The following is a 12,431-nucleotide window of genomic DNA, read 5'->3' on the forward strand; positions in this document are numbered from 1 at the left end:
ATGGAACTCCTCCAATCCATTCTCTCAAGTTTCCTCTATTTGAGAGGATGGGATTTTGATCCTTCATATTTAGAAAGTAGGAGAAAATATAGAGGATCCCCTCTATAACACTATTTACCTTTTAAAATAGCATTTGTATCCTTATGAGCTTTTATTTATGTCAACCATATCCTTTCACCCTTGCACGTTTATGTCAATCTTTTAACACTGTCTACACTTCTAGAAAATTGGAGTAAAGAACAAGTGGGAGGGAGGGGGAAATGTAGTGGAAGCCATGGGGTCTACAAAAACAGGAGTAAAAAACAGGAGGATAATTTGTTTTGCTGTAGCAGAGGTTAATTTTAGAGGGAATTTTTGGAGGGTGATTTTGGAGGGAATTTGTAGAGGTTAATTTTGGAGAAAAAATTTTAGAGAGAAAAATAGAGAGTTTGTGGTTGGAGTAAATAAGAATAGTGATTTCTTCTAAAATCACTTTATGAATAAAATAGAGTATTTTGATACTCTCAAATAGAATATTGGATTGAAGACCCATACTCTATATATCTATTTGAGAGTATCAAAGCATTCCAACCCATCTTCTCAACCTTCCTCAATTTGAGAGTATTGAATTTTGATCCTCTATATTTAGAAGGTAAGAGAAAATATAGAGGATCATATCCATAATACTATTCATCTTTTTAAAAAACATTTTTGTCCTTGTAAGCTTTTATTACTAAATTTTTATACCAACCATATCCTTATGAGAGTATAAAAAAAAGATTTTTTTTTTTGTAAAGTGATTTTAGAGGAAAAAGTAGAGAATTTGTGATTGGAGTAAATAGGAATTGTGATTTCCTCTAAAATCACTTTATGAATAAAATAAAATATTTTGATACTCTCAAATAGAATATTAGATTGAAAATGCTCTAATGAGTAGAGATAGATAGAGAGGGATGAAAAAATAATAATTAAAAAAATAAAATAATAATTGAAGAAAGAAATAAAGTAATAATTGAAAAACAAAATTAAAATTAAATTAAAATGGTAAACAAACACAAAATGTTCCAACCCAACGACGTCTCTATGTGGGCCAGAGTACTGGTAATTTTAAACTTTATATTGCAGCAGTCGATCAACAAATCTAAACCCTTCGTTTTGGCTCACAGTTTTTGACCTTCCAATCCATCAACGGTGGCGGTAGCGTTTGGTGGGTTCTCTTCTTATCTTCAACTCTGCCAAGGGGTTTTAGAGAGAGAGAGAAGCAACAATGGCAGCAGGGGTAGGGCTATCATGGCCTTTGAAAATCGCTCGAATACCCAGTTCCATCCCTCCCTCATCACCTTCTCGATCCCCTGCCCGCAGTGTAGTCAGAATGGCGGTCTCTCTCGACGAGAAACAGAAGACTTTCTCTCTCAAGAAGTCTGAAGAAGCTTTCAACGCCGCCAAGGTAATTGCTCTGGCTGTGATGCCTTCAAAATTGATGTGGATTTTGGTTAATTCGTTTGAATATCTAGTTCAGTTGATTAATTCTGAGATTTCTGCTCAACAATGATTACATGGTTGGTATAAAACTGTGGTTTGTGGAATTCCATTTTGCTTTTATTTCGATACTTGGTGTAATTGATAGCACTGGAGATTTGCTGCTTGGAAATTGGTAAAGATAGTTCTTGTTGTGTTGCTCTTTTGAATTGCAGTGAACTGAAACATTGGTTTTGCTTGAAATTGGTATTAGTTGGGCCCCTAGACGGTTTGTATGGTAAGGTCCCGTCACTAAGACAAAATTGGGTCATAGGCAGCTACATTGGTTATAACTAACAACCCTTTGGCCCTAATTGATTGGCTGGACTCGACATGAGATTGGATTACGAATCTGTGAGGGGCGCATTTTTGGGCTGGATTACGTATCCATCGATAACCAAACCCATGAAACAGGTGTTTAGTCTGGCGAGAGTACCTGATCGGTCTGGTGTGATTACTCATTCTAGGAGATTAAAATCTCGTGACTAGTAGTTTGGTCAATTAAAGAGGACGTTGGAGAGTCACCAAATCGCAAATACCACTTCAGTTCATAACCCGTTTTGATTAGACATTATGCTGGCATCAGTATCACTTCAAGTCATGACAACACCACTTTGATTCATAAACATTAAACAGTTCGCTTCTTAGTACTTTAGCGCAAAAGTTGCATATAGCGCAAACGCTTTGAATTTTGCCTAATGTAGGAAATAATTATGCTTTTCCACAGAGCACTAGTCACCTGTAGAAGTGTATCGCTTTTGGTCCTGTTTTAATTCTTCTAATGGTGGTATGTCTTGGATAAGAAAGGTAATCCGTGTTTTGTCGTTAAAATATAACCTGCTAGAATTAGTTCATTACATAATCAGTCCACCATTAATAGAAGGTAAGCATATGCAGGTGAATACTGTGTGCACTGAGTGAAGACAGCAGTGTTTTAGTCTAGAAAGTTTAGAATGATTGAGAAACTTGACCAAATGTATCAGTTCTTTGGGTGTGGAAGTGAATAGTTTGACATATTTTGGTTTGCAAGAGAAAACTACTCCTCTTGAATAAAAAAATGGTATGTGATTTGAGGGACAGGGCTACACATTTCTGAGTTCCATATAACCATGCATGTCATTACTTGGTAGATAAGGACATGCCATAAAGTGTCAAAACAGTGAAAGGATGTAATAACTTTGTAATATGTGCTGCAATAGTAGTGCTTGTAAGAAAGAGAAGATGAAAAAAAACATATCATTTTGGCACTTATTTTCATTTAGTTTTGTCAACTGTTGTATAAACCCCTGTTAGCTTGCTTGGAGTCGTTGTGCTGATCTTGACTCTTGGGAATTCATATCCTGAGAAATTCTCCCAGTCCGATTCTTACGATCAACAAGTGGTTGTTTGAACAGCTCCATGAACCATGCTTAGGAGCTATATAACCTATATTGATTTTAGAGGCAGGCAGGGGTGACGCTATGTAGAACCCAGAGGGTTCATGTGAACCCACTCAACTTTGAAAAACTTCTACTCTGCATATGATAGTTTTGCTGTTCAAGTATGTGATGGGTTAAATGAATCCACTGAATCTTTTTGTATGAACCTCGTTTCCTGATCCATGTCAAGAACTACTTTAGGGTTCGAAGAGATGAAGAGTGTTTCAAGCGCCACTTGGGACTTACGAGAGTAGCCTAATGTAGAGTTCTGAAGATAATATTATCAGGTGGTGTTGTCCTTGTAAAGTTAGAAGAATTGGGTTTTCTGAATGAATGACACGTAGCTTAATGGGAGAAGTCAAAAATTCTGGAGTTTCTAGATGGATGACAAGTCATTTATTGTACTGTACCATACCATTAGAACATAGGACTAACATGGCCAAATATTCTGGCACTTCAAAAGGCTGTAGCCCCGCCATTGTCATTATTGTCACTACTCGTCTTGGGTGTTGAGTGGCTTGAGCCTAAGAAAATGGTCTCCTTCTTTATCTGGAGAGTAGATTGTATCAAAACACTGGTCATCTACATTAATGTGCCAATTGGACTGAATTTTGGTCTTCGATGCACCTATTGCTACTCTTAAGGAAATTTTTTGAACCCACTGGATGCATTTCCGGGCGTTGCCCCTGGTGGCAGGGGTACTAAAATGACCTGAAAGGAATATTGTTAATATTAGAAATGGATTGAAGTATCGCATTTCAGAACTTGCTGTTCATGAGATGGATGGAGCTAGTTTGAAGTCATTTTGTGGCCACACCCCTTCAGGTTCATATTGAGTCATTGACTGTAACATAGCCTTCTACTTTATGTTTTGTCGATTTGTGTTGGAATTCAACTCAACCTCATCCTTATTGTGGAAGGAGTTTCTCATTAAGTACTCCTATCATGTTAGAAGAGTAAAAGACTTTCCTAGTCCAATTTGATGACAATAAGGATTTCCGATTTTGTACTGGTGGAAGGGGCATAGATTGGCCTAAAATGCACTTGTTTGAAGTTGCAGTGGACTGAATATTAGTTTTGAGAACATTCATTTGCTAGATGGAAGTATGGATCTCAATTACGTTGTTATACACCTGCATCTCTTCATTTCTGATGGCTTCATGGAACTTCATACTGATTGTAACAAGTTTAGTTTGTCCCTAGAATTATATCTGGATTCAACTATACTGAGCCCTAGTCTTTTTGAGGTTGGTCGACGACGGTACTTATTTCAAATTTCTTCTTAACTAGTTTTTCTACTGTTGACAGGAGTTGATGCCTGGTGGTGTAAATTCTCCGGTACGTGCTTTCAAATCAGTCGGTGGACAGCCAATTGTAATGGATTCTGTCAAGGGCTCTCACATGTGGGATATAGATGGCAATGAGTACATTGATTACGTTGGTTCATGGGGACCAGCTATAATTGGTCACGCAGATGATGAGGTTCCATTCCTTCTCCTATCCTTAATAGCCAAAATTTGCACAAGTAAAACTTCCATCTAGAGGTTATCTGGATACTGGACACTGAAAAAATCAGACTCGCCCATTTTGGGTTGCTTCTTTTTGTGCTATACTTTTTGGATCCATTGACTTGTAAGTTGCAACAGTTTCTAGCGTTTCCTCGTCAGAACTTGGTGCTTTCTCAGATGATAATTTAGACTCGTCCTTTGACAAAGAGCATAACCGGTAGCCAAGGTTGTTAACTTGTGAAATGTTTATCGTACTCCTTTAAAAATATGATTTCATATTGGGGGACGATTTCCATCAGTTTATATCAAGTCCTCTCATCAGGAAAAAGGGTGCCAAAGTTGGCTGCCCTTTGTTACTAAAGATTAACGAATACAAAGGGAAAAGGAATTGTAGGATCTAACTGTAAACTTTTCCCTAGCTACTCGATTTGATAAGATGAATCCGATGGTGGAATATCGTTAAAAGTCTCGACAGATGATGACGATTGATCAAAATTTTGTTTCGGCATATTGTTCTGTTTAGCTAGAAAAGGAAATATTTCAGAAACATTTGGGAAATGCTGCGAAAATGTACCCGTTACATAATGAAAATGTCAAAAGAATGCAAATGTACGAAACTGTCATTGTTGAACATTTCTAATAGGTCAACGGAAGTATCAACCATTTCAATGGAAACAAACTGGAATTTAGTTCCTTGGTGATTATGCGAAAAATCATCGTCTTCTTGCTCTATATTTTACTCTGCAGGTACTTGCAGCCTTAGCTGAAACAATGAAGAAGGGAACAAGCTTTGGTGCTCCGTGTCTTTTGGAAAATGTTCTTGCAGAAATGGTCATCTCAGCTGTTCCAAGTATAGAAATGGTCCGTATGGTCAACTCGGGCACGGAAGCATGCATGGGTGTTATTCGCTTGGCCCGCGCCTTCACCAGGCGGGAAAAGATCATCAAGTTCGAGGGTTGCTACCACGGCCATGCAGACCCCTTTCTTGTCAAGGCGGGAAGTGGGGTCGCCACCCTAGGGCTCCCTGATTCCCCCGGAGTGCCCAAAGGAGCCACATATGAAACTCTAACATCCCCCTTTAACGACATCTCCACTGTCAAAAACCTCTTCGACTCGAACAAAGGAGAGATTGCCGCAGTTATACTCGAACCCGTGGTTGGGAACTCGGGCTTCATTGCTCCCAAACCTGGTTTCCTTTCTGACCTCCGCGAAGTTACTAAACAAAATGATACTCTTTTGGTGTTCGACGAGGTTATGACTGGGTTCCGCTTGTCTTACGGTGGGGCCCAGGAGTATTTTGGTATAACGCCTGACTTAACAACACTCGGGAAGATCATCGGTGGCGGCCTTCCAGTGGGTGCCTACGGAGGGAGGAGAGAGATTATGGAGATGGTGGCTCCGGCAGGTCCAATGTACCAAGCCGGGACCCTCAGTGGAAACCCATTGGCTATGACCGCTGGAATCCACACTCTAAAACGATTGAAAGAGCCAGGACGTTACGAGTACCTAACCAAAGTCACAAGCGAGCTTGTTGTGGGCATCGTTGATGCTGGAAAGAAGGCCGGGCACGCGATTTGTGGTGGGTGTGTAGGCGGGATGTTCGGGTTTTTCTTCACTGAGGGGCCTGTTTACGAATTCGCTGATGCAAAGAAGAGTGACACCGCAAAATTCGCTAAGTTTTACCGGGGGATGCTTGAGGAAGGGGTTTACTTTGCGCCTTCACAGTTTGAGGCCGGTTTCACTAGCTTAGCGCATACCCCAGAGGATATCCAACGGACAATAGAAGCAGCCGAGAAGGTTTTCCGGCAACTTTAAAGCAATGGTCTCCCTATGATGCCATTTTTTTTTTTTGGCTCTCTCTCAAAGTCCACTTTTTGTAGTTGATTGGCGCGAGTTTTCGAATGTTTACTTTGATTGAGAGAAATGTAACCCAGCATTGTACCGTGTTAAATTGTTTATTGTGTTATCTAATGTTCAATAAGTTTGTTACCACCGGCACTTGTTGGGATCACAGTTGAGGTTCTACCATATTTTGAACTCTGGGCACACGAGAATGTAGGAGATGGGGTCTGTTCATTTTGGTCTTTTTTTTGTTAGCTTCCAGGTATATATGATTTAGGTACTATTTGATGGTTTCTCTCTTTTTTTAACCAAATAGATGCTCTAACTCAGCAGGTTTTTGTAAATAACATTAGACAACTTGTGAAATTTAAAGGAGATATCGTTAGGTTTCCATTTTATCCTTTGTTTCAAACGTTTTAAAACATCAAATGGAGTATGATATAGGAAGGAAAAGAATTCCATATTTGTGGTGAAATAGCCATATAAGGTAGTATTGAATTACAAAACCATTATCCCACAATTTAAGGAAAGGTCAACCAAAAACTTTCCTATCCGATTGTTTTGGTTAAATATTTTGCAAAAAAAAAAATAAGAAAAATAAAAGTTAATTTTGTCAACCACTCAATTTGTGCCACTTGTTGCATCCACGTTTTTCCTCACTAAAGGACCTTTTTGCTTTTATACATAAGAGAAGATACACAGGAAATTGGACTCTAGAATTGTAAGTAGTTAAGTTATTTGGCTAGTGACTCAAATAATTTTACCCTTGTTCTTCGAAAATTTCTCTCAACTTTTTCATTAAACGCAACCATTTCCTAGTTACTAAAAAAAAAGGGTCAAATAACAACATCGAGTTGTATTATTATACACAAAAGGAAAGAATACATAAAAATGAAGGTGTGTTTTGTGTTGAATTTTTTCGTTAAACATAAACAATTCTACTTTCTAAAAGAAAAAAAACAAAACAAAAAGTCACTATATAAATTGTATCATACACAAAAGGAAAGAACATATAAAAATGACAGTGTGTTTGTGTTGATAAAATTTAGCTTAATTCAATCAGTTCAACTCTTCCGAATAAAGATCCTGGATGCACCTTTGCTTAGATACATCCCGAAAACTAAAGTCTATGAGTCCATTCATATAGGTACATACATTGCGTACACACGCGTTCTAGCCTCATATTGGGCTCTAAAAAATGATCCAAGCCACTCATTTTATTCAAAATAATTTGTTTAAGGTTCCTGTAAAAAATAAACTCAATCAAATATCCGTAAAAATGTTTACAAAACATCTAACTTTGCTTAATCCTGGCATAGTTTATGAAGAAAAGTTGGATGTTTCGTATATGCCTTTACAGATTTTAGATAGATTTTATTACTCGTAAGGGCCCTAAATAACCCATTTTGAACAAAATGAGCGGCTCGGATCAATTTTTTGGAATCCAAGATGGGTCAAAAGCGTGTATGTATCCAATGTATATACCTCTAGCAAAGCTGGATACACATCCCTTGTTTCAAAGGAAGATGGTATACCATCTTCTCAAAACATACATGCACATTACTTTTTTAACTCCCCATTTGTAGTCTTGAAAGCATCGCTAGCTTTCCAATTATTCTGAATAATTCTGAGGAATATTCATCATTGGATGTTGTCAACAAGCCTATTAGGCTATCAGCACTAGAAAAGTTGAGACCCTCAGTACTCACTTTCCAGTCATTCAACACTACACAGGGAATCTCAATCTCTTCAACATATGCCATTTTGGATTTTTGGCAGAGCCAAAAGTTTGTTTGGTTTGGTATTTGGCCTACAGGGATCTTCCCCCTTGAGGCAAAAATGGACATATCCACTTGAATAAATGAAGTGCTTGTACCCAAAAATTGCTCAATTGAGAAGAGAAAAGTGGAGCAAATGGGTTGGCTTCACTACAATCAATAATGACATATTGCTTTTACTTCACTGTCTCTTCTGACTCTTCTTGGCAGAAAATCTCCAACCAAATTCATTATTGAAATTGAGATTCACACCCCATTTTTAGAGTGCAAATAATAATTTATGGATTGCAAAAATTACGGTACGAATATAAACTTCGAAGCTTTATGGCGTTTACAAGTACTAACCCTAAGCACACACGTCTAGTTTCCACCTCTTATTGTTCTATGTATTTTTAAGAGACTTGTCATTCGTAAACTAGAAAGTTGCATAAGTACCTATTTTATGGAATCTCTCTAAAAATCTTCAAATTAATTACTGTATGAGCCTCAATGGAATTCACTATTTTGGACAGTCAGTCACTGTCCAAAATATACTTAACTTAATCAATACGGTTGGGGATACTCTAATGTACTCCTTCCGTCTCTATTTAATTGTTTTCTACAGTTTTGCATGCATTTTCAACGGTTTATATCTCTTGAAGTATATTATGTTTTATGTTTTTAAAATTATTGTCTTATAGAAAAAATTGAGATATATCAAATAGAATCCATATTGCATATTTTTAGCAATATACGTTGAGATATATAAGCCATTAAAAATGCACACAAAACCGTCATGGACAATTAAATAAGGACGGAGAGAGTAACATATTACATGGGTTTAGCAAACTTTTGCAATACCCAAACAGGAACCAACTTCAGCAACTTTATTTTATCCAGAGTGTCTACCCAAAAAATAAGGGCCGGACTATTTGCAACTGCGAATTTGCTATATGCAGTCAATTCATAAGAAGGAATCCAAAAATTTCCTCTTATGAATTAACTACATGCAGTAAATTCGCAGTTGTATTTAGCAGCACCCAAAAATAAGAAGAAAACAGAGAAAATAGCTCTAGATTTCTCATTAAATAATCTGTATACTCCATTTCGAATGAATGTCCAATTCGTAACATGTGGGTCACCCAAGTTTTGGATTGGCCACCCGACATCCTTTCAGGTTTCTTAAGAGCATCAAAAAAAGTATCCATCAGCGGAGGTTAGGGGGATCGAGTTAGCAAATTAGTCCACAGGTAACTATAACTCTAAACCCCAACCACATCTCATGTGACTCAAACCCGGACCTCCACTGAAAAAGGCGATGAGTGATGCCAAGTGAGCTAAGAGCTCATGGGCTAAGAGTATCAATTAAGTATTATATAAGTTTGGACTCTGTTTTTGAGAAATCCACTGAAATAACTAGCCAACAGGCTTGTAGCCGGCTCAACGATACTTCTTCACCTCTTCCATATGGAAGGTGAGGGTTCGATTCTTACTAGGAGCATGAGAGTTTGTGGTGGTTGATGTCCATTGGGCTTACCCCACCCGTATGCCGCATAGCGGTACCCACTCCTATAGGAGTAGGTTAGATATCTATCGAGTGACAAAAAAATATAAATTTAACATGCAAAGTGTAAAGGACAATACATGCGGAATAGAATGCAAAGAGAAAAGACACAGATATTTTACGTAGGCCCTTGGATAGTCAGTAAAGATTAAATTAAACCGTATCAAGTATAACAAACCCAACAATTTTAGCTTCTTTTTTTCGCTTACTTTTATTGTTAGTGAACTATTTTACTAAGACATCTGATTTTTTTGATTTGTCTTGATGAGAGACATCAGAAAGTTAACTAATTTAAACCGAATTATGTTTTTTAGAAAAGGCAAACAAAAGCCCAAAAAATCTATCTGTTTTAATTTGCTTTTTGTCTTTAGTGATTTTTTTGTTAGCCATTAGCTCTTTTCATCCAAACAAATCGAAAAACAAGAAGAATTTTCCACCCATAACTAACAAAAAATTTAAAAGAGATAAAAACCAGCCAATTTTCTATAATCTAGGCCAAAGGAACTAAAGTTTTTGAAATCGATTGGTTATCTTTTCTTGAGTATGTCGATGTAATTTGGTTTTTATAAGTAGAGGAGTGCTACGGACAAAGAAAATTGACAAAGAAAATATCCTTAAAGTGTACATGAACGACTCAGATTCACTATGCAGTGCATCTGAGCCGTTCATGTATACTTTAAGGGTATTTTCTTTATCCAAAAACCAGCCAATTTTCTATAATCTAGGCCAAAGGAACTAAAGTTTTTGAAATCGATTGGTTATCTTTTCTTGAGTATGTCGATGTAATTTGGTTTTTATAAGTAGAGTAGTGCTAGGAACAAAGAAAATTGACAAAAAAAATACCCTTAAAGTGTACATGAACGACTCAGATTCACTGTGCAGTACATCTGAGCCGTTCATGTACATTTTAAGGGTATTTTCTTTATCCATTTTTTTTGCACCTAACATTTCTCTTATAAGTATCTGACACATCTGATATTGTTGAGGACATAGCCAGCTCATCTGCAACTAATAAACTCTAGAATATCTATACCAATCGATCAGTTGCGTAAAGCCTACGATAGCAACCAAACCGGGAAAAGTGTAACACGACAATCCTTAATTATTACAAAGAGAAATCATTGAATCATAGGGAGCCTAATAAATGCATTATTATGTCAGGAGGCCTAACCGAACCCACTGCCACATTGTTGCTTGATTATGGAACAATATTCTATCACTTGCCCATTTTACAAGGGACAAAAACTTTGTACAAAATTTGGACAGAATTTAGAGAGACATTTGAAAGTACGGTGTATTAAAAATTTAACAACTTCTCCAAAAGGACAAATATTTCTAAACAAAAAATGATAGGATCCATGACATCCGGACCATAAAAGTGAATCTAAACCATTTATTCACTTTCATGATCCGGATATCATGAATTGTAATCTGGACAATTTATTTACTTTCATGGACACTTTTATGGTCTGAATATCATGAATTGTACCAGTCCTCTTTCCAAACAGAAACCTGAAAGGAGGTCAAGGTGGTCTATCATATAGAGTAATCTAGGAAATTGATTTCTACGTGCATTCCCATTTTCTCCATTGGCACCCCCTTTTTTTATTTTTATTTTTATTCATGTTAAAAATTACTAAAATTACTCTTACCTCTTGAATCACTTTTGTCATATGAAGGACAATTTCGTACTTTTAAGTGAGTAAAGACAAAAACAAAGGGAGTGCCTGTGAAAATCATTTCCCATAATTTATCAAGTCGATTCTTGTTGTTTCTCTGTTTGACAAAACAGGGTAGAAATTAAAAAGTGTAATCGTGACCACCACACAAGATAAAACCATAGACTAAGCCACCCCATTTCGTCATCTCCCCTGCTTCTCGACCTCTTCGTCTTGAACACCAGTGTTTAACCACCACCTCACAGCTCTCCACCACCTCCTTCTCATATCTGAAAACCCCTTTTGTCATCTCCGCTCTGTTTTCTGTAAGCTGTTGTATATATCTGTAGGTAATTTTTTAGTAATTCTATCAAAAACGCCTCACTTAGAAGATGACACAGTAGTTCACAGCTCAATTACGGAGGTAGCGGAGTTTGAAGATGGCTTTTGGAATCTTTCTGAAGTTGGCTTTTTAAATAATGAGGAAGTTGAGAGTATCCAATTGATTGTTGACCTTGACCTCAATCCAGCAAAAAAGGTCAAGGATTATGAGAAAAGAAAATGGAAGCAGAGGTTGATTGAACAATTTTTAAGCATTCCTAAGTCCAAGAAGAAAGACGGAAAAAACAAGCAAAGTATTGCCGTTGCAGCTGCTGCTTTACCAATTTCTTCTGAAGGGACTAACAAGATTTACATAAATGAGGCTCAGGCTGTTTGGTCATTAAATAAGATCACGGGCCTTCATTATATAGGTGATGAGAAGGAAGTTATTTGTAGAAACATGATTATGGAAGCGGAAGTCGGGCCAACACGATGTTTGATCTTTAATAAGTGCTCTTTGGGTGTTGTGTGCTTTTGTTGGGTTTTGGGTGTGGTGTTTCTTTTTTGGGTTTTGGTCTTGGAAGTCAACCTAGATTTTTCTTCTTCTCTCCCTTCAGGTTTTAGCGGTATATGATTGTCGGATTTAGTTATGCTCTTGCTCCGGTTTGATGTCTCATTCTCAGGGTCTTAATTTTTAATCTTTGTAATATATTTTCAAAATTTTAATAAATTTCTTTTGCCGTTCAAAAAAAGTTTGCCTCACTTAGCTACTTAATTAAAAATCAACAAATATCCCAATTTTAATTTTTGAAACATCTAAATCCTATCCTCGTAGTTGTTGGATCATGGGCCTCTCCAAATTTGGC

General features: G+C 37.1%; 1 protein-coding gene across 1 annotated transcript; it reads left to right on the plus strand.

Moving 5' to 3' along the window:
* Nucleotides 1-1,226: 1,226 nt before the first annotated feature.
* On the plus strand, nucleotides 1,227-6,415 carry LOC131311962 (glutamate-1-semialdehyde 2,1-aminomutase, chloroplastic-like). Its single transcript, XM_058339632.1, has 3 exons — nucleotides 1,227-1,426; nucleotides 4,224-4,397; nucleotides 5,171-6,415. Exons 1-3 carry the CDS (start codon nucleotides 1,247-1,249, stop codon nucleotides 6,236-6,238), a joined length of 1,422 nt encoding a protein of 473 aa, XP_058195615.1. The 5' UTR covers nucleotides 1,227-1,246; the 3' UTR covers nucleotides 6,239-6,415.
* The last annotated feature ends 6,016 nt before the right edge of the window (nucleotides 6,416-12,431 follow it).

Source organism: Rhododendron vialii, chromosome 12a, assembly GCF_030253575.1.
Source record: "Rhododendron vialii isolate Sample 1 chromosome 12a, ASM3025357v1".
In the NCBI taxonomy this organism is placed as follows: domain Eukaryota; kingdom Viridiplantae; phylum Streptophyta; class Magnoliopsida; order Ericales; family Ericaceae; genus Rhododendron; species Rhododendron vialii.

Excerpts from the sequence above, each read along its gene's own strand:
- LOC131311962 (XM_058339632.1), top strand. The coding sequence starts at position 1,247 with ATGGCAGCAGGGGTAGGGCTATCATGGCCTTTGAAAATCGCTCGAATA. Across the intron at positions 1,427-4,223 it reads AAGCTTTCAACGCCGCCAAG|GAGTTGATGCCTGGTGGTGT; the intron begins GTAATTGCTCTG and ends TACTGTTGACAG. Across the intron at positions 4,398-5,170 it reads TTGGTCACGCAGATGATGAG|GTACTTGCAGCCTTAGCTGA; the intron begins GTTCCATTCCTT and ends TTTACTCTGCAG.